General features: G+C 44.9%; 1 protein-coding gene across 2 annotated transcripts in view; it reads right to left on the reverse strand.

Moving 5' to 3' along the window:
• Window positions 1–515: 515 nt before the first annotated feature.
• ST3GAL2 (ST3 beta-galactoside alpha-2,3-sialyltransferase 2) overlaps window positions 516–24,265 on the reverse strand; it is a 97,705-nt gene continuing 73,955 nt past the window's right edge. For both annotated transcript variants that reach the window (XM_078601913.1, XM_078601915.1), the window contains exons 6-8: window positions 17,939–17,984; window positions 7,748–7,867; window positions 516–7,603 (exon numbers count right to left, since the gene is read on the reverse strand). In XM_078601913.1, coding sequence (XP_078458039.1) covers window positions 7,430–7,603; window positions 7,748–7,867; window positions 17,939–17,984 — 340 coding nt within the window. In that variant the 3' untranslated portion in view covers window positions 516–7,429. The remainder of the gene's footprint in view (window positions 7,604–7,747; window positions 7,868–17,938; window positions 17,985–24,265) is intronic.

Below are 24,265 nucleotides of genomic sequence, written 5' to 3' on the forward strand. Positions count from 1 at the left end.
CGCTATTATTTTTCAACTCTCGTTTAAAGGGTCGATCGACGTATAACAAACTCTTCAAATAACAACACGGCAATAAAACACGACAAATGTAAGGTCATTGTTCAATCAAATCGCAGCGTCTACAGTCCTGTGGGAGGCTCGTGTAGGTTGCGTAGCGGGACATCCACTCAACCAGCGGTTCGCAACCTCTCAGGATCCGCGGACTCGTGATACATCCCTCAACGCACGACCCATGTACCCACCAATAGCCTATTGTTCTTTTAATAATAACTACCCTGAAAAGAAATACAATAAAATATGAACAGGTGTACATTACAGTTCACCAGTGGACCAGGTTGGGAAGAGCCACTCATCTCGCCCATCCGCGCTCAAACCCAGCCACCAAACCTCTCCAACAACAACCTGAGGCTCACCCGGACCGCGATTCGGGTCAACCGCTATCAATTTCAAAGTGCGCAATGCAGATTCGTGAGCGCACCGTGTAGGGGACATACTTCCATCGCAGAGGCAAAGTCTGAGAATTTGCATCTCAAATGCGGAGTTTATTCGTTTCATGAGTTCATCAAGTTTGGCAATTACATCTCGTAACACTTTCTAGAAAATAAAGCGCAGTGTATTCACAGCATTGCCTAGGATGAGGTCTATTGCGAAAACCTGCACTACTTATTGCGATTTAACAGGATCTGCGGCTAATGAAACAATGTAAACACATTTGTCTGCACACGTAGAAATCTAATACTTCGAAATGAACAACGCAAAATACGCATTGGTTCGGTAGCATAACGTGTCATCAACCAAATATCCTCCTAAAGTAACTTTGAACGTGGACGTAAGATTATTCATGATTAATATGTCTCACCAACATCAAATATCCACAATTTTAGGTGAGATTGCCAGGTACCAGTTATGTTGATTACATGTTCATAACATGACACAAGAACATACGGAATTAAGTAAATTACTTCACCCCATGCGAACAACCACCCGTCATCCAGGCTGGGTCCGTTTAAAAAAAAATTCATTTTAAAATATGGGGAAAGTTTTCTTGTCGATATTTCGGTCAATTATTTTATTTACTTAACACCAGAAGAGTCTCTCATAAGACAGAAAGCTAAATCATTTCATGGAGATGTGGATTACCAGTCTCGGAAAAAAAATAAAAAAAAAATTAGTGACTGCGCTTACATGATTTTAATTTAGCTGTGACATATGCACACTGTGCGAGTGGCCCAATGGTGTAGTGGTTAGCGCCCTGCTCCGTGAACCCAGCAGCTGGAGTTCGATTCCTGGCACTGGCCAACACCAGCGGCGAGCGACATCTGAACTGTTCCTGGGCCGTTCGCCAACCCGCGCAGACCAAAATGGTGAAGTATGGTCAAAGAACCCCCCATGCGCGACAACGCGGCATGAGATGTCCTTCGTCTAGCAGTGGATTGCCAAATGGTTGTAATTTTGTATTATTTGCCAAGTGTAAATATAATTCAGAGGAATCTTAATATTTAACGGCCTGGACTTACATAATAAACTTCCATGCCATTACCAAGTGGCTCTTATATTAGATTTTGTATAATTTCTTTCTGTTCACATAGCTATCGCAAATTCAATTTCGCCAAGTGGATATTAGTCCGACTCCAAATATTTCATCTCGTGCCCTCTTTCAGTGACCCGTTGCCATTCGAAGTACGGTAGAGTACAGGAAGTGTAGTCCATAAGAGGTTTTTTTGGGTTAGATCGTATAAATATATGTCGTTAAACCCACCACCATCCGACACAGCCAACTAGTAAGGGTTGCCATGTAAACAGAACATGCAAATTCGTCACTAGTACAGCACACCGGTGTGTTGGAGAGCCAGGCCACAACATTTTAAACATTTACAATTGTGGCTTGGCTCTCCAACACGCCAGTGTGCTGTACTAGTGTAGTGACATTGTGGGTGTCACTATGACGCTCAGCGCCAGCTACTGTCGCACGAGTGGAAGCGCATGTCGGGAGTCCCCTCTACACCAGACCATGGGTTGATATGCAAGCGGGCCATAGGGCAGAGGTCGCAATCGGGTACCCGATACCTGTACCCTACCCGATACCCGGCTACCCATACCCGGCCGGGTACGGGAACGGGTACCCGTTTGCAACCCTGGTGCGGCTGGGCACGGGTACGGGTAGGCCGTGAGTCACTGGTGAGTCACCGTTTGTCACTCATTTCCCAACGTCTTGTCTCTTCTCACAATTCAAGTTCCTAGATTCAACCCACCCGCGCCTGCAACATGGCTTCATCCCAGAGGTCGCAATCGGGTACCCGTACCCTACCCGATACCCGGCCGGGTACGGGTAGGGTACGGGTACCCGTTTGCGACCCTGGTGCGGCCGGGTACGGGTAAGGAATCAAAACCCGTTTGCGACCTCTGCCATAGGGGGCTCGAGGGACACGTGACAGGGAGCCGAGAGCTTCTGGCATGATCCAGAAGGGGGCGTGGCCAAGGGCAGGGCGTGGCCAAGGGCGGGGCCAGGGGGGATAAAGGGGAAGCCCCGACAGGGATTGGAGCTCGTCTGTGGAATCTCTGTGGAATCATCCTGGGGTCCGGGGTCTCGTCGTCTCCAGGTCTTCGGTCTTCACTCGGCATCGTGGGTCAGGCAGCGAGTACGCTGACTGACCCGTTCGTGTAGTTAATCCGCTACTCACACAGTTAACCGTATAGTTATCACTTAGATGTTGAACCAGTTACGTTTAGAGTTACCCTGTTGGGAAGCTGTTAAATAAACGTGTTGCCTCCAAATCCAGTGTGTGCCTCCGTAAACACACTACACTAGTACCGAATTGGCATGTTCTGCTTACATGGCGGGTTTAACAACACATTTATATATTTACACGATCTAACCCAAACAAACCTCTTATGCATAAAGAAACTGTAGTGTCACATTGAATCTGGCAAAACGAGGCAGCATCATCTTTGAGAACTTAAACAATAAAATCCCTCTTAACATTAATATTCATCACACAACCGTTTCACCCTCTTATGAAACCCTCGTGTTGTTGGCTACAGAGCTACGAGTGGAGCTTTACGTTTCACACATCGTACAAAGGCTGGACATCGTATTCCTCCCCAACACAACTGGCACCAGCAGAATACTGGTTCAATGCGATGGGAAAAAGAAATAAAGTGGTTTTCCCTGTCACCTCTGTACCTTGAAGACAAACTGCAGGGCTACACGAGCCGCGCATTTGCATAATAATTGATCACATGACGTCATCCCAAGATAATGATACTTAGAACAGCAGAAATGCATATAGGAGTTCACATGTAGGCTTTTACAACCAATCTTATTCCATGATAAAAGTTTGAATTGGAAATGTTGTGGGTTTACACTCCAACACACCGGTGTAGTGAAGTAGTAACAATTGGCACGTAATGTTTACGTGACAAACCTTACGAATTGGATGTTGGATGGTGGTGGTGGGTTTAATTACGCATTTAAATTTACGCGATCTAACCCAAAAAACCTTTTATGGATGCATATAGGATTTTGATATAGATTTCTACGGTGTGTATCGACTCATACCACCTGCTGTTCGGCATAATGTCCGACGATTCACTGCATATACAGGAAGCTTTCTAAGGAACTGAACGGAGTAGTTCACGTGTTGCCTCGATTATATAAAGTTGATGGCTGGCACTTCATCTCAGCCAGACAAAGTTATTTAATAAATATTAATAATCAAAATAAGCAACACCGGCCGACCTACATCATACACCAGCGGCAGTCAGCATCTTTAAATAATTGAAGCAGAACCTAAACTGCCCCATTAAGTTCCTGCAGTAGCTCCCGGCACGTAGATGAAAATGTTCGACATCGTACCGAACATCACGCGGTACAACCCGAAGACACATCCGAAGACGTACATCATACATCACAACCGCGAAAGCCCATGCAGGGGTCTGATTGGTTAATACAACGCATGTGATTCAACATTGCAAGCAACTGGATGTTCAACATGAAACCGGCACCCCGATACCCTTGAACAGAGCCCTTGAGTTCATCTTGAAGGTAATATTAGTCAGTGCACTTGCAGCACAGCTGTCATGTTGGAAAGCTGTTTAAAAAATGTTCACGTGAAAGGGCATTTTATTTCTCGTGTGTTACATTTCACTGGTTGGGGGAAGGCAAGGGGCAATGGCTGATACAAACATACGACTTCATATGCTAGCACAGCTGATCTTACTCACAAGCAGTATGCTTACAGACATTTTGAAATGCATTGTGTTTAACTTTAGGTCAAAGTTATATACGCAATAAAATACTGAAAGGTAATTTCACGTCCTGTTTTAAAGACTCAAAACTGCCCATGTCATTCGCCAAAATAGCTGCTTCGTTTAGCATTTACATGGGTGCACTTAGCAGGGGAAGAAAGTGACTGATAAAACATCTAATTTGGCTGTTTGAGAAACTAAACTTAAAATAATCATGCGTTGTCATAAAATGGCAGGCAGTGATTATGAAACCACTGCAGAAGTCTTGCCAATGTGCAGATTTAAAAAGAACTGTGCAGCTCTGAGCTCCATATTTGAAAACAAAATTTCATGGACCACTTCATTATCCGAATCAATTATTTTCATCATTCTTCACCATCCACATGATAAATCTACCGCTGGGTGAAGGACTCTCCGAGACGTCGCCATCTGTCACATTGCTGCCATGTTCACAATCCACCGGGCACTCACCCACCCAAATACTCAACCACTCACTCACTGAGCCACCAACTCACCCACCCACTTACTCACCCAACCACCTACTCACCCGCCCACTCATCCACTAGGGCGGAGTGGAGGTTTGGTTGGGGTCGATGTTACTGGGAGCTGGTGCTTGCACTATAGGAATATTGACAATTAAGATTCTTCTATACCACTGGAGAAAAAAAAAATCCATCTCGCACCTGTACACGATCCAAATTTCATTGCTCCATCTCCTGCATGGAATTTCTCTGGGACGCTTGCCATTTTAATAATTCATGTACGTATCGAAGAGACACTGTTGGCTCCGACCTATGTGACAGTGAGTAAAATTTTTATAAACGCAATAAAAATAGCTAAAAACAAATAAAAGACAATTTTTATAAAAATAAACACTACAAATTATTCAAACCACTTTCTCTACTCACAACAAATCTGCGCTCTCATCGCTAATACATTGCTTACACTCAACCACGTCGCATGGATTTGACATTTTCAAGAACACGAATACAAATTGTACTTCTCTTGCAAATACATTTCCATACCTCTTACACAGGGTGTGCAGTTCGTCCTCCATTCTGTACATACTACAAGCAAGTCAAATCTGAATAAAAATAACACACCTGCAAGGGATGTCATATCTAGACCAAACAGTCATATACCTTCTGGATTATCGCTACCTCAAAATATTTCATAATTTAAACCTCAGCGTTGAGTGGTAGGCAAGCACTGTCTAAGTCACGTTAGGTGACCCTGCACACATGTGTGTCTGTGTACGTGATGCATGTGTATCCTATACATATTTTAAAAAAACAATATTTGAATTACATTAAATATGGATTTCTTCGGTGGTCAACGACACGAAAACCTGCCGAGAAGCAGTTATTTCGCCGAGCTCACAAGACGTGTCCCTTCTCGTTCGAGCAGGGAACTTAAAACACCCGAGGAACGTGGGCTTCGGGGAGGTCACGTGGGTGGGGGGTTCCATCCCTGGCCCCCTCTAAGGAGGTGAGGGAGCCCCTACGGCTAGATGTGTATAATAAACGAATGCATATGGAAACGAATTAAAGCATTAGCTAACTTCTCCAAGTGCTAGGCAGCGGAGTGATGTTCTCATGTCTACGTACGGAGCGTGTCGGTGACCACTGCATGGATGATCCAACGGAAACAAGTAAATCAATAAAATATTATTGTAGTCAAAGGTTTATACACGTGAAATAGTGAACGCTGGAAAATGTCAACTGAAGCAAATTTATTTTCCTTTCCGTTTCTGCCTTCTATATTGAGGCTCGCATGGGCTCTGCTACATGCACATTAAGGCACCTTCCCAACACTCGGCCATAGAAATATAACTTCCACTGCGTAACGTGTGGAACGAAGCTTTTACTGGCGATGTACCGGGTGGGTGTGGTGGAAATCATGGAAAACTGAATTCACCTAAACAATCCTTCATATTTTGACTTAAAACTTTCGTGACTGCAGGATGAAGACTGCTTTTATAAAATATTATATTTGTAATTTTAATTTAATTTAATTTAAATTTTCTATCTATGTGACTTTACCGAAAGAACCAAAGAATAATACTTCATACGTTTCCCGCGTCTACAGGGTGGGGGGGGGGTAAAAGGTTTCTTAAAATGTCTTAAATACTTAATTGTTGTTCATTGTCTCAACATAATTCATCGTTGGCAATTATGATAAACAAACGTAGACCAATTGATTCATTGTGCTCCCCCGTGAGCGACAGACGATTACGCAACTACCAAAGTTGTATTTGTATTCATGATGTACGCACGACGATTATGCTCAAGATTATTGCCTGTGGTCACTTAGCCTGTGAGGATCGGTGATTTATAGAACAGCTGCACCGACGGAAATGTCGTGAATAAGTTGTAAATGATAGTGGAAGTGAAATCAACATCATTCACAGAATTTAAATGTGCAAAAAAGGTAAGAAAACACTGATAAAAACTAAACCAATAAAACATCTACAGTGAAATGTAATGCTAATGGAAGACCATGAGCACACAAATTATTGGTGCCCACAAATTCCCCACTAGAAAATGTTTTAAAATTATTACATTTAAATAATAAGTATCACCATAATCCAACATTATAGCCTGTTATGAGCTTCTAACAATGCCAGGTCTTGGACAGAGCAAGGGGCAATCCAGGAAATATTGATCTCCCGACAGGACAAGAAGTCATGGTCAAAACAAAGCCTTCGACAGAAGCGGAGATCCGTTCACACAGCGGCAGGCGGGAGAGCCCAGCAGGGCCGGCCTTCTGAACACGCAGAGCCCGGCTTATTTACAAGCTTCAAAACTTCCTTCACAAGACCGAATTCGACACACAGCGGATCCTGTGATAACACGATCGAAGAAATAAAAACGTGTGTGCATTCGCATTCATGTTCACGGGACTTGGGAAGCGGTTGAGAGTTGACGCAAATTGCGACGCCGGAAATTTTTTCCAACGGGCAAATTGAAAAAAAACGTCTGTGGAGGATACTTGAGACGGCCGCGAGCGAACCAAGGCAAGACACCTCCCTGCTGCTCGGCCGTCCTTTCCCCCCGTGGCGCGCGATTCCTCCCCGCCGCAGGACGATGCGCATGGGTACTCTGCAGTCTGGCGGAAAGCAAGACGCTTGGAGGGTGGTGCGCGGAGGGGAAGTTTTGGGTGGGTGGAGGGGGGGGGGGCATCATCTGCCCCTGTGTACACTGATCTTGCCGGCCTCGGTCAGCTGCTTGATGATCTTCTCCTCGTGGTCGGCGTCGTGCACGCCCGTCTTGCGGAACTCGCCCGAGTAGCGGTTGTTTTCCCAGTAGTGGTGCCAGTTGCCCCGGCTGTCAGCACCGAATCCGTACACGTCCACCTGGTGGGGGCGGGTGCGTGAGCGGTGGAACGGCCGCGTTTAAAGCAAGCACACGCTAACTTTGTGACTCAAAACGTTACATTTTTATTTTACCGGGAATGAGGTTTTGCTTTAATAATCACGTCAAGAGGCTTTTTTCCGTACCTCGTCGCAAACGTGCAGCGCGAAGAAAAGCGCCACCATGCCGGTGGAGGGGTAGCGGCCGTGGTGCTCCGTCCAGCTGTCGTGGATGTATTTGAAGAAGGCGGGATTGTAGATGAGCACCTGGAGATGGGAACGGTCACTTACTAGGGAGCCGATCGCACATCAAACGCCGTGGCGGATGCCAAACACAGGATGCGGTATATCCTCATCGATCCCGGCTCCCGTCAAGATTTCGTTTGCTCTTACAAATTTGCCAGTTTGGCTTAGCTTATAGAGGCCAGACGAAGGTCCGTGCTGCCTTACATCATGCTACGTAACAAAACATTCAGCCGCTTGTCAATCGACTGCTGGATGCAGGTCGCGCCACGCTGTGTTGGTCATGGAGGTTGTTTGACCGTACTTCGCCATGCTGAGCAGTGCAGGCTGGTAAAGGGGGAGGCCCAGGACAGGTTCAGATATTACTCGCCACTGATGGTAGTCAGGGCGAGGAATCGAACTCAGATGCGGGTCAGGTTAATTGCACAATACGCTAACCACTGTACCCTCCCCCCCCCCACCACAAAAAGCTTACGCAATTAATACAAATACATAAATATATAATTGATGAGCAATACATAATTATAAACAAATATTAAAATAAATGTTGACTTACAACTGCGATTGTAATGCGTGTTTGCAATAATACAATGAATGTTGTTTATTTGCAGTACAATATGATTTTTGTTGTTGTTGTTGTCAATGGCCATTCATTTCAGGTAATTGTCCTTTGTTTACATAGAAAATCAGCCGGCAAGGCAGAGGACCTTATCAGAATTGCATTTCAGCGGCAATCCCCAGTGGGGTGCGGAGGGCTTATAGGTCAGGGCACAACACGGGAGCATTCCGTTCATGCGGCTAACTGCGACAAATGGGCATTCAGCCAAAATTGGACAAGAGCAGGAATGTAAACTGTACTGATGCGTTAAACATGTACACTCACACTGGCACATAACAAAGACAGAGAGATCCCTCCTGTCGCCTGGCTCACTCCCGTGATATGGGGGGGTGGTGGTGTGGCCAACACCATGCCCGGCCTCTTTTTTTTTGTCTCTGCAGTGCTGATGTTTGCATACCACACCAGGTTCTCATTTCAGGCAGAGTCAAACTAACGGAAGGGCAACTCGGGGCCAATTCACATATCCATCACTGGTGTTAGCTGTCAGCAGGAATAAATTTGGGTCGCCACACAAAGACAAAGCTTGTAACAGACTGTAGGGGCAATGTTGTTAGCGAGCACCTATGAAGACCGGAACTGCACACGAGCGAGTGTGTGGTCAGCACCACGCCCGGTCGCCTTTGTCTCCCTAGTGACGATATTTACACACCACAGCAGGTACTCATTTGAGGCTGAGTTGACCTAGAGGAGGCCCAGGAGCGGCTAAATAATCGTCACTGGCGTTGGCTGTGAGCAGGAATCGAACCCGGGTTGCTGGCTTCGTAGTGCAGAGCGCTAACCACGACACTAACACGCCCCCCTCCACACACGTACGCACATATGCGCAATCACATACAGACAGGATGCCTTGACCTCTAAATGAAAACAAGGATATGGATTTCAAGTAAGCAGGAGCAAATGAGTCAGGATTTGGGAACGATAAAAAAATGCATGCAGAAGAACAAAACGACAATTGAATTTACTGATTGTATTGCATCCTCAAAAATAATGAACGGCAGTTTTTCAATGAGGTAGGTTTTCACAGCTGTGGTGTAGAAACACTCCCAATATGTTTTTTTTGGGTTGTGCTGTGTAGTTCGGCATAATAAGAATTTTTATTTTTTTAAAGAGCATTTCCTATAGCACCTTGATGCACGGTACGCACACGCTGGGAGCTTCAGTTGCCGAAAAATCTTCCAGCGCATGGAGCGGAGGCTCCGGACATCGCGCCCAACACCGCACCGCTACGCCCTTCATTAAAACCAAACTTGTAATTCTGAAAGAGCTTTTCAAACGTGTTCCAAATAGCCTATTATGTCTGCTCCGACTAAAAGCTAATAATTCGTAGATGTACAGAGGCAGAGAACCCGATAAAAACCAGAGCTCTACGCAAGGCCGTTTCTTCAAAACAACACGATACTTACGATACATCTTAATGAACGTTTAACCAATTAATCAGTTTCTAATGTGCGTGACGTGACTTAACAGCTCAGGTAATTGCAGACAGTCGCACGCACACGGCTGCCGATTTACATCGTGATGGTTTTGGAAGCGCCTGCAGCTACGGCAGAGGGGTGGGGTGCTCTATAACCTGGGGAACAGTCAACAGACAGGGGTGTAACAATTAGTTGACGAAGACAGATCGGGCGGGCACAGCGTTGGGTTTCTTGCAGGGTGGGACCGGAGCGATAATGGAGAGAGGGGACTGGGTGGCTGAGGAAGGGCGGATCACGCTCGCAATTTGTCAAGTAGAGCCCCCCCTCCTCCCCCTTCCCCGGTACGGCAAATGAATTCTGGTTGCATGGCACTGCTTTCCCAAGGTCTCAGAAAGGACCTCTTTTCTTAAAAAGGACAAACGCACAGATGCCAGAGAGAGGAAAGGATTACACTACGGTGTGCTACAAGCTAGGCAGGTAATACGATGGCCAATCGCAAAGGCTTGGGGGCATGCATACAAACACACATGTATGGCCTTTAATACCGCTACCGAATTTCAAAAGACAAGTAGGATTACATTTTAATATGACGGGAGATGCATGCTTGCAATTACATTGAGAGACAGAAAGAAGTTCACGTGGATTACAGATCGTCGGCAGATTAAAGAGAGCATTCAAAACTGAGTGGCCTTGGGGAGGGGGCACGTCACTGGTGGGGTCGATGGGCGATGGACAGAAATAGTGATTCAGTGGCAGCCAAGGAACGTAACGCACTCGAAAGGACGTCCCCCAAGGAGACGGAGCGACTAAAGCAGCCCCTGTACGAGTGCTGCAGAAATGCGAGAGGCGGCGTCTATTTGGCGATGCCTTCATCCAGCAGTGGTTTAATCATACGCCGACGATGATGACGATATCATGATCCATTATGCCTTTGGGTGCTCATTCAAATGCCGCTGCTCAAGTCACAGTGCATATTTATAGGGACCTTGTTTGGTAAACGCTGAGACCACCAACCGTGACTGCAACGCATCTCAACTTTCAGGCACACGTTACATCTGCCGTCCTTGAGTTTCGCTGCGCGGTGACCTCGGCATTATCGCTCAAATAAAGCCTCCCTCGCCGTCGGATGAGATTCTAAATAAATGAATGAGGGCCGTCTAGACGGCCACGGGAAGACAAGCCGGGAGCTGCCTCTGTGCCGAAAGCCAATAAGATTAGCGGGAAGACAAATGCGGGCTTGTGCCACTCCCCCCTCTCAATTGTGCGTTTATTGTCCCGCTGTCGCAACACAGCGGTCAATGACCTTTGTTCTGTGGTTACACACGAGGTCACGGTCTGCATACGCAGAATGCACACGCCGTAGTAACGTGGTTTTAACTTTGTGCGGTAGGTACAGTAAAGTGGCGTTTAATATAGTAATGATAATGATGTTAATAATCAACGCCCTTTGTCAATCCACTGCTGGATGAAGACATACATCACCATGCTGGTCACTGAGGGTTGGTTGAAGAGGTTGAGGGTGGGGGGGAGGGCAGGATGGTGGAGGCCAGGACTGGTTGAGATATCAGCAAAGGCAGACACGAAATGAGTGGCATTGGTGGGCGGTAGATGATAAGAGTTTTGCGGTTGGAGTCGTGTGGGTGGTGAACGGGAAGGATGCTCCACGTAACTAAATAGTCTGTGAATAACGGTCGAGCGTTTGAAAGCCAAGTTTTTTAGAGATGACAGAAATTCTATCATCGCCGCCACAAGAGAAGCGAGCGCACTCATAGTTGGTGGCTGCCAGGGGGTACACTTTAGAAGGTCCATTCATAAGCCCTCTGCTCCACCGAGCAAAGCGCTCTGTCGAAGGCCCCCACAGTTTAACCTTCACACGCCCGTTGGAAGTTACTCCCCTCCTCTGCTGTCCACACAGCCTGGAAACTCCCTCTGACCGGCCATCGAGCACGGTAGCCTACGTACGGTTGCGAAACGATTTCAACATACGTAAGTCTGGGGAGTTGTTCTCCACTCCTGTTCAAGTCCACATCTTCGTCTTCTCCCCTGCCTGTGGCCGACTATCTCTTCGCTCAAGTAAAAATCATAAATATATAAATCTATCCTTTTTTTCCCCAGTGATGAACCTGCGGTTGCATTTAAACGTTTCATTAATACACATGGTATTTGTAGGTTGAAAATGGATTTCTTTAGAACAGTTGTTTGTGTTTAGTTTGTTATCCCACCCCCACGCTTGGCTACGTACGGTGCAAAAGAAGTTCAACATACGTACATACATGCACGGCTCCTTCCCAATTTCATATTTATATTTGTGCATTCGTTCATCTTGCACTCTTACATTAAATATATCTTGGCTACACATTCATTACTAATATGTCAACATTACGTGCTGAAATTGAACCATTCATACCAAATATCATTAATCGAGAGTCCTGGTGCACATATACACTGTGGACATGTTTAATATGTGTCTGCTCATTTACCTATTTGCCAACACTGCAGACACACCGATGCATTCAAAACAATCCAGCAAAAAAGACGAATCCGCATAAATATTCAAGAGGTTGTCTGCCGTGCGCCGCTTGCGCAGAGTGTCTTGCGTGCCCTTGAGCATGCATGAAATTCAATAATTCCGAGGCTGAAAATGCTGCGAGGTGCACTCCGACAATTCCAAAAAACCTGGGGGACTTATTGCTCACACGAGGAGTTTTCACTCCCCTTGTGGCTCAGCCGCAGTTAGATTCAAAGTCTCTCTATGGCGCACACAGGATGTCCGTAATGGAGGCAAAATTCAAAAGTACTCACTGAAGCGGGGGAGAGAGTACGTTACTTATCTGGACACAGAACTCGTAGCAATATGGCCGTGCTATTTCGAAAGCTACACTCGATGTAGAGATGTACTGCACAATAAATTGCTGCTGAATACACAAATAACCTGTCCTTTTTGCAGGTCAGGCTTTCAACAACAACAACAACACCAACGATATTCCTTCTATAATATAAAAGTACGCAAGATAATATTGGGGTGCAGCGGTGGCGCAGTGATTAGCGACTTGTATGTATGCATGCTGAACTTCCTACGCACCCTACGTAGCCAACCCTGCTAAGTGGGAGGTGCATAGCACTACGAATGCGGGCTGGTCAGTTCCATCCCAGGCTAAGGCTCACATCAGCGATGAATTACGCGAATACTGGTTAGGCTCTGCCTCCTCTATCACCAACCGGCAGTGACCAGAGCCGTGCAGTATGGTCAAACAACGCCCCCCATGACCAACACAGGACAGGGAGGCCCTCATCCGGCAGTTGATTTACAGAAGGGTTGTACATTATCATGATGTAATCTTACCCAACATATAAGCATTCATCTTTTTTGGTTCTTTCGGTAAAGTCACGTAGAATGGAAATAATAAAATAATAAAAATAAAACATTATAAAATATTATTTTATTATGTTTCATGTTTATAATTTTATTATTATTTTATAACGTTTTATTTTTATTATTTTATTATTTCCCTTCTACGTGACTTTACCGAAAGAACCAAGAAGATGAATCCCTGCAGTCACGAAAGCTTTAAATCGAAATATAAGCACTCGTCTATCATTTTGGGCAAGTTACGGAGCAACAATACATGCGACCGTGGATATAACAAACAATGAACAGTTTCACCCTATTGTGGCACAGTGATCGACTCTGAAGCCAACGCAGATGGCATCAATAAGTGGGGCATTAGCTATAGGGGCAGACAAATGAGTCAACACTGCCATTTTACGATCAATAATGATAAATCATGCAGTACGGTGTGTGTGCGTGTGTTGAATTATGTTGTGTGCACCTGCAATCTAGTGGGGTTAGTCCACTGTGCTATGGAACCTGAAAACCTGAGTTTGACACTCTATGTTACACATGGCATGGCCAACATCAGTGATAAATATCTGAACCTGTCGTGGGCCTCCCCGAGGTCAACCCGGCTTTAAATGAGTACCTGGTGTGCTGTGTAAATATTGGCACTGGGGAGGGAAAAAAACGTGGAGGTGGTTTTGCCTCCCTCCCCCCCTTGTGTGGCAAGCCGGCCTTCATAGGTGCTTGCTACCTACTCTCCTCAACAGGTGAAAAAGGCTCTATAGGGGATCTTTGACTTTGTGTTGGATTGTTTGAATATGTAATTCTACGCACATATGGTTAGCACATTGTGCTACGATGCAGTTGACACAGGTTCAATTTAGCGCTACGCACGACACCAATGGCCCATGGAATATGCACCGGAAAGTATTTATGCGGCATCAAATGTATGCCATCTCCACTTTCAGAACAACGCATTTAAATAATAAACTAGTTTTTGCCTTTATCGCACGGCATCTTGGGAATTCTCCAGAGTACAAGATGCTCCAACAGGAGAAAGAAGCACCAAATGTGTGCCAAGTGTTCATAAAATTACACAAATATGGTCACACACACACATGCCTATGGATTACAGCACACACCCACTTCCCCAAAGTTTGTTTTCAAACACAGGGGAGAATGTGTGTCATATAAGCTGGAGAATACAGTCAATGCATTTGGGCCCTCTATTAAAAAAAGGAGATTTTGCGCACTTTTGAATGCACTTCTGCAGCCGTATGGAACGCTCTTCCTTTTGACGTTTGGAAGCCACTGGAGCTATGCGCTTTTAAATCAATTAGATTAAAAACTAATTTCTTTTAAAATGCTATTTGTGTTTAGTTTTGTGTCTTTCCCCCGCACCTCCAATTAGCGCAGTTGGCTACGTACGGTGTTAAAGAAGCTCAACATACATACACACATTGTAGGTTGGATTGTGATCATCTGCACTGCTCACAATGGCTTCAGGGGGTTGTTCTGTGACTGCTTTCATCACGAGTGAGGGCTGTACAAGCACATCCTGAAGCCATTGTGTTTCCTAGACACATTTGCACACCTCTGTGGTGGCTGCCCTCACTTAAATCACACTGACAGCATAACAAAGCCAGGATATAAGGGCAATTGTTGTGCGGGTCTCAACAGAACAAAACATTATAAGCTGTGCTCTCACTATGGGCTGTGAAATTACCGCCAGGCATGCAAACACAGTACTGCATGAGTAATAGGCACTTCCAAAGTTAACAGAGTAAAGAAAATAGACATTTCCACTGGCATAAAAATGATGCACTGTTATAGGTTAATGTATTTTTTTGCTTAACACTTAAGCGCGCTTGCCACATTTGTACCGCTTACCTGTAATGGCACTGGCAATGTTTATACTGGTAGCAACCCACTGGTTCCACCAGCCCACAGGGGATTATTGTGTCCGTCCGTCATGCAGGGAGGGGCTGGGTGGGGAGGGAGGGGCTGGGTGGGGAGGGGAGGGTGGGGAGGTGCTGGTCACCCCGTGGTGCCCTTATAAAACTCAACGTTTAACCTAATCACGCCGGCTTGTGCCCGCCCTCACAGTCGGGCATATTTGCGGAATCCACCACGCCGCCGTTGACCCTGGCCATTGACCGAGCAACCCAACGTTCCTACCAGCTCCCTCCGCAGGAATGTTTATGACACATCTCGATGGGGTAGTTATACTGGGGGGGGGGGGGAACCCCTTCTGCAAATTACTATTTTCCACGATTTATTTATTTAAAGGACCACTTTGAACATCTATAAGTAAAGCGCACAATTATGTAGTGCACAATTACCGCTATAATTAGTTGTCTGCATTCTATGAATGCCTAGCTGACAAATGTGAATTCAAAACAAACTACCGAGTAATCCTAATCCTAAAAGGATTCTATAATGAATACAGATTGTAAATACTGTACAGTATTTACAATCTGTATTCAGTATTCCGCATTCTACAGGCTTGCCCTGAACGAACAAACTCGCTCTGAACTCAGGAACAACTTAGACCCCCAACTCCCATTTCAAGTTGAAAAAAAAATCTTGAATCGAAATGTGATACAAAATTCCAAAAATGTATTATCAAATCGCTGAGGGAGGTACAGAATTCCACCCCTGAAGGATACTGGTTTTGCTATACAAAGAGTATTAAATAATAAAATGCAATTAATTAAGTGTAATAAATCTTACTTAGCAAAACACAAAGGCACATCGTTTGGTAATAATGTTGGTTCCCTACGTTTCCAAATGTGCATCTGGACAAATACAAAAATGAAGAATGAGGACACTTCATTTCCTCACCACAAAGAAGTGTCGTGCTTGTATCATCCATACAGATTGTATTTTTCGGCTTGATGTTTTGTCAAATGGCATTCGAATATATAACCGTGGACCAAAAGCACTATTACATTTTGATTGTATTCCATTCACGAATTGCATTTTTATTTTCCTGAATTTTTCTCTCACAGTGGAAGAGATGAGCGTTTGATTGCTTTTACTGTGAATCTGTGGAAAAAGCTGGGTGATATTGATTGAGTAACGTGAAAAGCAGAACTATCAGACTATGGGACACAACCTCTGCCATTTCATTTAACTTATTTTCTCTTTTCCTGCTCCTCAAAGCACCAAAAATAAATTACTGCAGCTCGAGTAACCATCCAATCAACGTAACTCATGAGACATCATCACTGTGACCTGAATAAAAATTGCAGCCAGGGAGACAATTATCAGAAATCATTTTTTTTGCTGGCAAGCAGCTTCGGAAACCTCATTTGTTGAAAATACGACCCTCTCACCACAGGACCATCCACACTCAGTGGTTTTATTCTAAACAAGAAAAGCAGCAAATCTGGCCGTTTCTCGTGCTCTTCATACACCCTTGGTCAATGAACACCGAAACACAGAGAACTATAATAATTACACGCTCATATTTGTTCTATCCAAGTCGAAAGATGTGTATTTTTAGCCGCCACACCCCACCTGCCTAGCCAACTGGCCTCATAGACAATGGCAAATATTCATAAAAGCAATTTCTAGACCGGTTTTGGACACATCAGCACATTGGTGTATTTGCACAAGTCCAGAAGACGAAGTTGTCCAATCGGATAAAATAAATACGTGTTTTTTTTATGCCGAGAGATGAATGTTAGCAAGATTGTTTATCTGTACTGGTAGGAATCTCCTGTTTACACCAGCCCACAGGGGATTATTGTGTCCGTCCGTCGTGCATCCAAAAATGGGAGGGGTGGGGCTGGGTGGAGAGGTTGGGGAGGGTGGGGAGGGGCTGGGATGGGGGAGGGGCTGGGTGGAGAGAGTGGGGCTGTGTGGGGGGTTGGAAGGGGCTGGTCACCCCGTGGTGCCCTTATAAAACTCAACGTTTAACCTACTCACGCCGGCTTGTGCCCGCCCTCAAATTCGAGGTGTCGGATGTTTAGGCAATTAATCCACTCAACGTTGGCTACTTATTTGTCCTTGATTATCTCGGGCCCTTTTAAAAATGACGACCATCCCCTAAAAGCCACGCTGAGCGTGACGAGGCCTAGAGTTCAGATGACATCATCACGCCCTGCCCACCACCTCCCGTCCAGCGTCACAAGTGGGATTACAGAGGTGAAACTTGTTTTCCCAACTATTGTTGCGTTTTTTTTTAAGCGGGCAATCCAACTGATGAACGGTGAACTAGTCGATTACAGAAAATCTCCACCAATTAGCCAAAGAATGCACACAAGCAACACCATCATTGTTTTATGTTTACTTTCTTAGCTCTACAAAATTTATTTTAAGAATAACAAAATCTATATTAACATGGTTACAATGATGATAACAAAAATATTGTCAAAAATAAATTATATCACGTGGATAATTCACATACCATTAAAATCTCCGACAATTATTTCCTCTTTTAATAAACAATCATTATTTTTAATATTCTCCAACTGTATTAGGCATAGAAGACAAGACAGAAAATTAAGAAGGGTATAGTTACAACAACATTCATTACGTACGGTACTTTTTCCTCGACCGGTCCAGCAATTTGGTTGAAAATTAATCTTTGGCAGTCCCTTCAATTACGTCGTCGTTCATTAAGACACGGCAGTGTTATTGTGAAATATTAAGCTTCTAAAGAAAGCATATACATTTAAAAGGAGTGTGATTTTAATTAAAGTGTCGGTGTGTCTTACCTTGTCTTTGTCTACGCTGAGAAACCGTTTCACCGGAGCGTACGTACTGCCAAAACAAACAGCAACACACACGTCAAGTTACAACTCCTTCTCGGTCAGAATCAGAAACGTGATTGATACCAGAGGAATCTGATGAGCTACGAAGCTCTTTTTCACAGATATCCAGAAGTTTTACAGGGGAGGCTCGCAGCCTCATGGTGACTCAATAGGCACCATCACCCTTTGTTGAGACATCACTGCCACTTTTCACTTAAAATCAACAACACAAATCTATCCCCCTTCGGTGTAGATTAAGTTCAGGCGCACATCACATTGCGAGCATGCATAATGCGATTTCCATGCAGATGAATGCATAAAGACGGTCACAAAGCAGAAGAGCCATCAGCGGCACCGCATGGCTGAGCACTTGGCCCGCCGCTCCGAGCGAGCAGTTACCAGCTCTCGCTCGATTGGCTGCAGAAATTGGAGGAGCATCCCAGCCATTTGTTCAAGGTTAGACCCAAGTAATAATGGCACCTACTTTATAAAGATTTACTCCCGGGTCCCATCACCCTGTGGAGGAACGTTGCTCATTTTAAAATCTAATTCAGTGCGGCGGAATTCGTGCCTTCGCGTCAGGATCATCAACCACTCGTGGCAGACTCTCACTTTAATACGTTTACGTGGGCCAATGTTTTGAAGCGGCCCGTATGATGAGAATAACAAAAATGCAGCGTCGGCAGCTAAGACTTCAAAACAATGTGCATCCGTGGCTGCGCTGATGCAGCGGTAAATAAATAAATACGGCCGATAAATAAGAGTGCATCGATTCACCTGCCACTTGCAAGTGTCATCCGTCTGCCTTGAAATACTGGGCCTCAAAAGTTATTAGTCAAAACTTGTCCAGGTTTTTATTGACCATCCCCGGCGCTATTTTGAGTGCTGCATTTTTCATGACGCACTGACGGTGCACCGATGGGAATTCTGTATGCAGACATGCACGGACACGCTACACCCAATCCAATTCCAAGTGGCATGTTACTGACGCTACACACGGTGCACACGTAACCCCGTCACTGCACACGAGCAGTGCAGAGAATCACCTCCCCTGCGTCGGCGATTCATAGATTTCATAAACATCATGCAGTAGAAAGGTAAAGGTGCAGCGTTGTAATGTACTAGTCAAGCCACTGCTGGTGAAAGGGCCTCCAAGAGAGGGTGCCGCGGTGGCTATGAGATGTTAACTACCTCGCCTGGTATACAGGAAGTCATGGGTTCAGTCCCAACCCTGACGCCTGCTGCTGTATATTTGGAATTTGCATGTTCTCCCCGTGGCCGTGTGGATTTTATCCAGGTCCTCCGTTTCTTTTGCCCACATTTATAATCAATATGCGTTTAGAGTATTTGGCTGCTTCTATAAATTTCCATTAGATAAACCACTTCGCTGAGTCATCATGTGTGGCAAGGTCGCTTCTGAAAAAGAACGATATCGCTCAATGGGCCTTTAAATTAAATAAAATAAAGTTTAGTTTAAGGTGCTCTAGAGAATCCCTTTCGGGACGGTATTAGGTCTACTCTTCCATTTTTATCAGACATCTTGAAAGAGGCGGGAGCAACCACACTTTACCCCCCCACCACATGAGCTGCCAATCAATGAACTGTCGTGCACACGTTTACACTGCTGTGTGGATGGAGGGGGTGGGTGATAAGAAATGTGCCCGATTTTTAAACTGCATCGGCCTTTGGATTGCAAGTCCATTGTGCAACCATTGTACCACAGCAGCAACTTACACCATAGTTGCAACATACAGTAAATGGCTTTTTTAAAAACATTGATTCATACACATACTAAATTCAATGCACCGTTGCACGTAGTTTGCTCCTCTGCTACATACAACACAAGCCTCTTCAACAAAAACAAAGAGTATGGCGTGACTGTTTATTTTAACATAAACTAAATTGCAAATTATACCGATGTATTAGCCAATGCAATAATGATGAGTAAACGTGACCACAACATGATATATTAACGTAGTCATGATTAAAGTAACACTACATTTAATAAATACATCGTAATCGTCTCCAGCAATATTTGTTGTGGTCAAAGATAGAAACGCACTGACGAGCAGCGGTCAGAAGACATAAAATAACAGGGTCCTTATTTTATCTCAATACTCAATTTATTCTATTCCATGTCCTCTTTCAGCATGTCAAACGGGGTAATTGTGCCACCTGACAGATGTGGCAGCGTTGGCAGCACCACCAAGCACCCACCGCAGAAGCGTGCATACACATGGCACTGTCCAGCACTGCAGACTGCAGTGTAAATATAAATGCCTGACGATTTTCTTTGTGCATTTTTTTTTACTTGAACTTCGCCGATACACTCGGGAAGTTAAGAGTCAACCTGTGGTGGAGAGGATTTGGGGCTGACAGTCTTTAACACGAAAAAAAACATCCTTCACTTTCTCTGTTCACAAAGTTATGGTGTGTTAGGGGAGCAGGGATTTTTTTTTTATCACAGCAAGGCAACATCTGGATAAATAAAACTTGTAAAAATTATCTTAAAAGATGTTGCATTCCAGGTACTGGCGAAGACCCAGGGGCCGGCCCAGGACACGCTGATGGGACTATGTCGCTCAGCTGGCCTAAGAGCACATGGAAATTCCCCAGGAAGAGCTAGAGTATGTGTATAGTGTAGTGTATCGTGTAGTGTATAGTAGTATAGTGTATAGTAGTGTATAGTTGTCTTTGAACTGTGCGCCTTTTGGCGTTATCTGGTCGAACACCATATGAGACTAGGCTCTAAAGAAAGCTGTCTCTGGTGTGGACCAATCTGTTTCAAGGACAATGCATAAAGTATTGCTTTTTGTTTGCAGTTGACTGCAAGTATTGTGGTTAATGTAAACATGATTCCTTGCAAAAGGTGTCAGTTTTGTTGCCAGAAAAAAGGTGAAAAACCCTATTAGAAAATTTTGGTACTGGCAAAGGAGGTCCCATGATGCTGGCAACATACTTATTTTTGTTCACTAGAATAAGCAAAAGGGCTTCTGTCAATCGTGTCTTTGCGCATTTACTATCTTTGGCGAGCCCGTGCTTTCTTTGTGCAGCTGTTCTGTGTTTGGTGGCAGCTGCTTCCTCCATGACTGTCCACTGACAGACACTGTGCCTGTGATGGTCTGACACTCGGACAGAGGTGAGGATCAGAGCCACTGCGCCTGGTCAACATTTAGAAATTCCCATGAAGATCGCAATTTATTTACGCGGTTTCTTTCATCCCTTCCCCCACCCGCCTCCCCCCCCTGCCCCGATTTTTTTCTCCTTTCTATCGTTAACCTGGTACACAGGCATGCAAACGTTTTCTTCAATAGAGCAGAGCAGAAGCAGCGGAAAAGAGTGTGAAGAATGTAACTCGCGGGATGCCGCGGTGGTTCTACTTGCAGACGCTATGAGGAGTCGCGTAAAGAAATACGTGTCGCGTGAACATTCACGCATGCACGACTCCGCACAGACATTAAACGTGAGCGCGACTACGAGACTAAATTGATGTGTGGGGGTTTCTTGACTTTTTCGTTTTATTTTTTTGGGAAAGGCTCCAGTTGCGAGGCTGAGGACCATTAGAGCAGCCGGGCAGGATTAAAGGAGGCCTGGCTTCAGGGGCCACAGTCCAGGGCCTTGTATTTTGAGGGACCTCGAAAATATATACACGCGTACTTCTTTACAATGGTTGAAACTGCAATACTGCAGCACTATGATAAATCCTAAAACGTAATTTGGTCATTAATGTCACAACATCACCAAGTGTATTGCTATAGTCCTGGGCAGAAATCAATATAGCTGTATTTGATTTAACCTGGATTGCGTAGAAATTAAATATTAAAGGTGAATAACAATGGGGTGTTTGAGCATTGTGCATGGGTGGTGAGAAAACAGTGGTAGGAAGGAAATGAATATAAAGAGCAGCTCCCAAAACTATAACAGCCCTGGGCCCCCATCACACTAAACTAGCCCTGCACAGGAGACAATGAAGGCTGGAGTCAAGGCCTTTAACACAAGGCCAAATGCCGCATCCTACAACCATTTATAACACAACAGACATTCACCCAGGCTCCAGATTAAAGGCCCTGACAAAATGTTAGATGAGGCAATCGTTACTTCCCCGGTGAGCACTTTCTCATGTTGCCACATCACGACTGTAATGCTGACACGCGCGATATGTGTTCCGACAGACAGATGTGCCTTCACATCTGTGACTCAGCAGCTCGGCACGTGTCTACCTCGATGTGCTGGGACCGAAGGTCTTCTTTAAGGACCAACACGTTCAATATCCGCTGTCTTCCGCAGCCACGATGCAATATGAAAAGGCTTTAAAGGCGTGCTTTCAGTTACGTAAAAAATATATATAAAGCGGTATTTTAGAGTTGTTTTTTTTGTATGGCAGTGCAAGAAGTCCAATGTGGTTATGAACTGAGCCTCCTGCTATTCCCATAGCTCTGCACAAACATGCTGCATTTGTTATTAAAAAATATATATAAATTCGCCACCTCTCAAAAGAAAAACCCGCCATGGTAAATTGTGTTTGATGACAAACAATTTAAATGTTTTGCCCAGCATGCTGGTTAGATAATTCCCATGCAGATGTCCAGTCGCAGTTTAGGGAATTCTTGGGACAAATGAACAACAGGCCCTTTGGCATTGCCCATTAACCCATTCCTCTACGGGACAGAGGCCAAGTGCGAGAGCAGCAAACCCTCCTATCATCCAATAATGCCTGCTTTTAATCTCCACTTCAAAGTGAGCAATGCGCATGGACAGAAAGTGGCAGAGGGAGGAAATAACAGCAACTGAAGACCGCACTATTTTTTTTACTGAATTACAATCCATCAAAGACCAGGATTAAGGATTAAAAATTTAAAAAAATGTGTGCCCCGCGTTTTCACCTATGCTAACTGTCATTTAATTAAATCCTTTAAGTCGAGGTGAAGGAAGGATTAGGGGATCTCTAGCCAACATTTATTTTCCATTAACGGCCACGACTGTTTTCCCAGTTCACTGTGAGATGAGCAGAGGGATCAATCTGCTTCTCCAACTAAGGCCGCTGGCTGGGGATGATTAACGTCGTTTTGATGCCCGGCCACAGACGGTCGGCACCATGCAAGGCAGCAGAGGACATATACGATTTCTACATTGGCAGTAAATGCCCTCCCTGCTGTAAAATATATATTGAGCCATTCGCAGCTCGCATCAGGCTCACGGCTCCACGTGCAGCACTGGGCTACGCTACGGGGCGGCATGAGAGGAGATGATCTCGTTTAATATCGGCTGCATGTATTTCGCAAGACTCGCTCGCGCTATTCGCTGCGCGTCAAAACATATGCCGTAATAGTTGAATCGTTTAAAGATTACTGAGTAGATGCGACATCGCAAGATTGTAAACTGTGGTCGCGGCTTGGGGAAGCAATCATCCTGCAGTGGATTGACCATGGCTGATTATTATGATGAGGAAATATGAAGGTGTATACCGTTGCATTGATTCATTCATGAAAATATTCTTGTGCTCACGACACAGGCATCGAATTGTACTTATAGATGAATTTTGGTCCAGTGTGTTGTATGAAAAAAATGTTCACGCAGGCACTAGTTGCTACGTATTCACCAGAAAGGTAAAAAATAAAATTTTTTAAATCTGAATCGCGACCCTGATTTGTGGTGATTCATCAACTTGCGGAAAAGGCTAATTATTCAATGCCTATAAATGAAAATAATTTCTCTCTCAAATCCCAGTCCTTGCAACCCGCTGCACGCCGTCTTTCTGTGTTAATACAGCAGATTCAAATTAAGATCGAGATCTCGGCATGCGTGCGTGTGCACAGGTTGCCCGTGACGCAGTGCGGCGTCAATTGCTCAGCACGTCATGTGGGACGTGCCTGACGATCATCGGGCGCGTGCAGCGTGGATCGAGTTCATTTGTATTTAATGGGGAGTAAATTGGTGAACGCTGGGATGACGTGGCGCGGTGGTGGATCGCGAGGGCTTGGAGTTTGGAAAACCCTGCTCGTAACACATGGCAGATATGTACATTGGTACAATGGCGGGCATGGCCACCACGTAATACAAGGGCAATATCAGGGATGCAATGCAAGAGCAAGGTCCTACTCATGTGAATCTGATTAATGGAAATTTCACTTCTTCTGTGCCAGGACACAGCTGCTAAGATTTAAAATGCAACTCAAAATGTGCTGACAAACAGCTGACGCTTTCCTTTCACCATTTCCATGCACCAGCCCTGCAAGGCTTGCTTCCACCTCAATGGGCGAAGGACAGGAGTGTACAAAGTAATTTGTCAAT

This window comes from Lampetra planeri, chromosome 17 (assembly GCF_965212315.1).
Source record: "Lampetra planeri chromosome 17, kcLamPlan1.2.h2, whole genome shotgun sequence".
In the NCBI taxonomy this organism is placed as follows: Eukaryota; Metazoa; Chordata; class Hyperoartia; order Petromyzontiformes; family Petromyzontidae; genus Lampetra; species Lampetra planeri.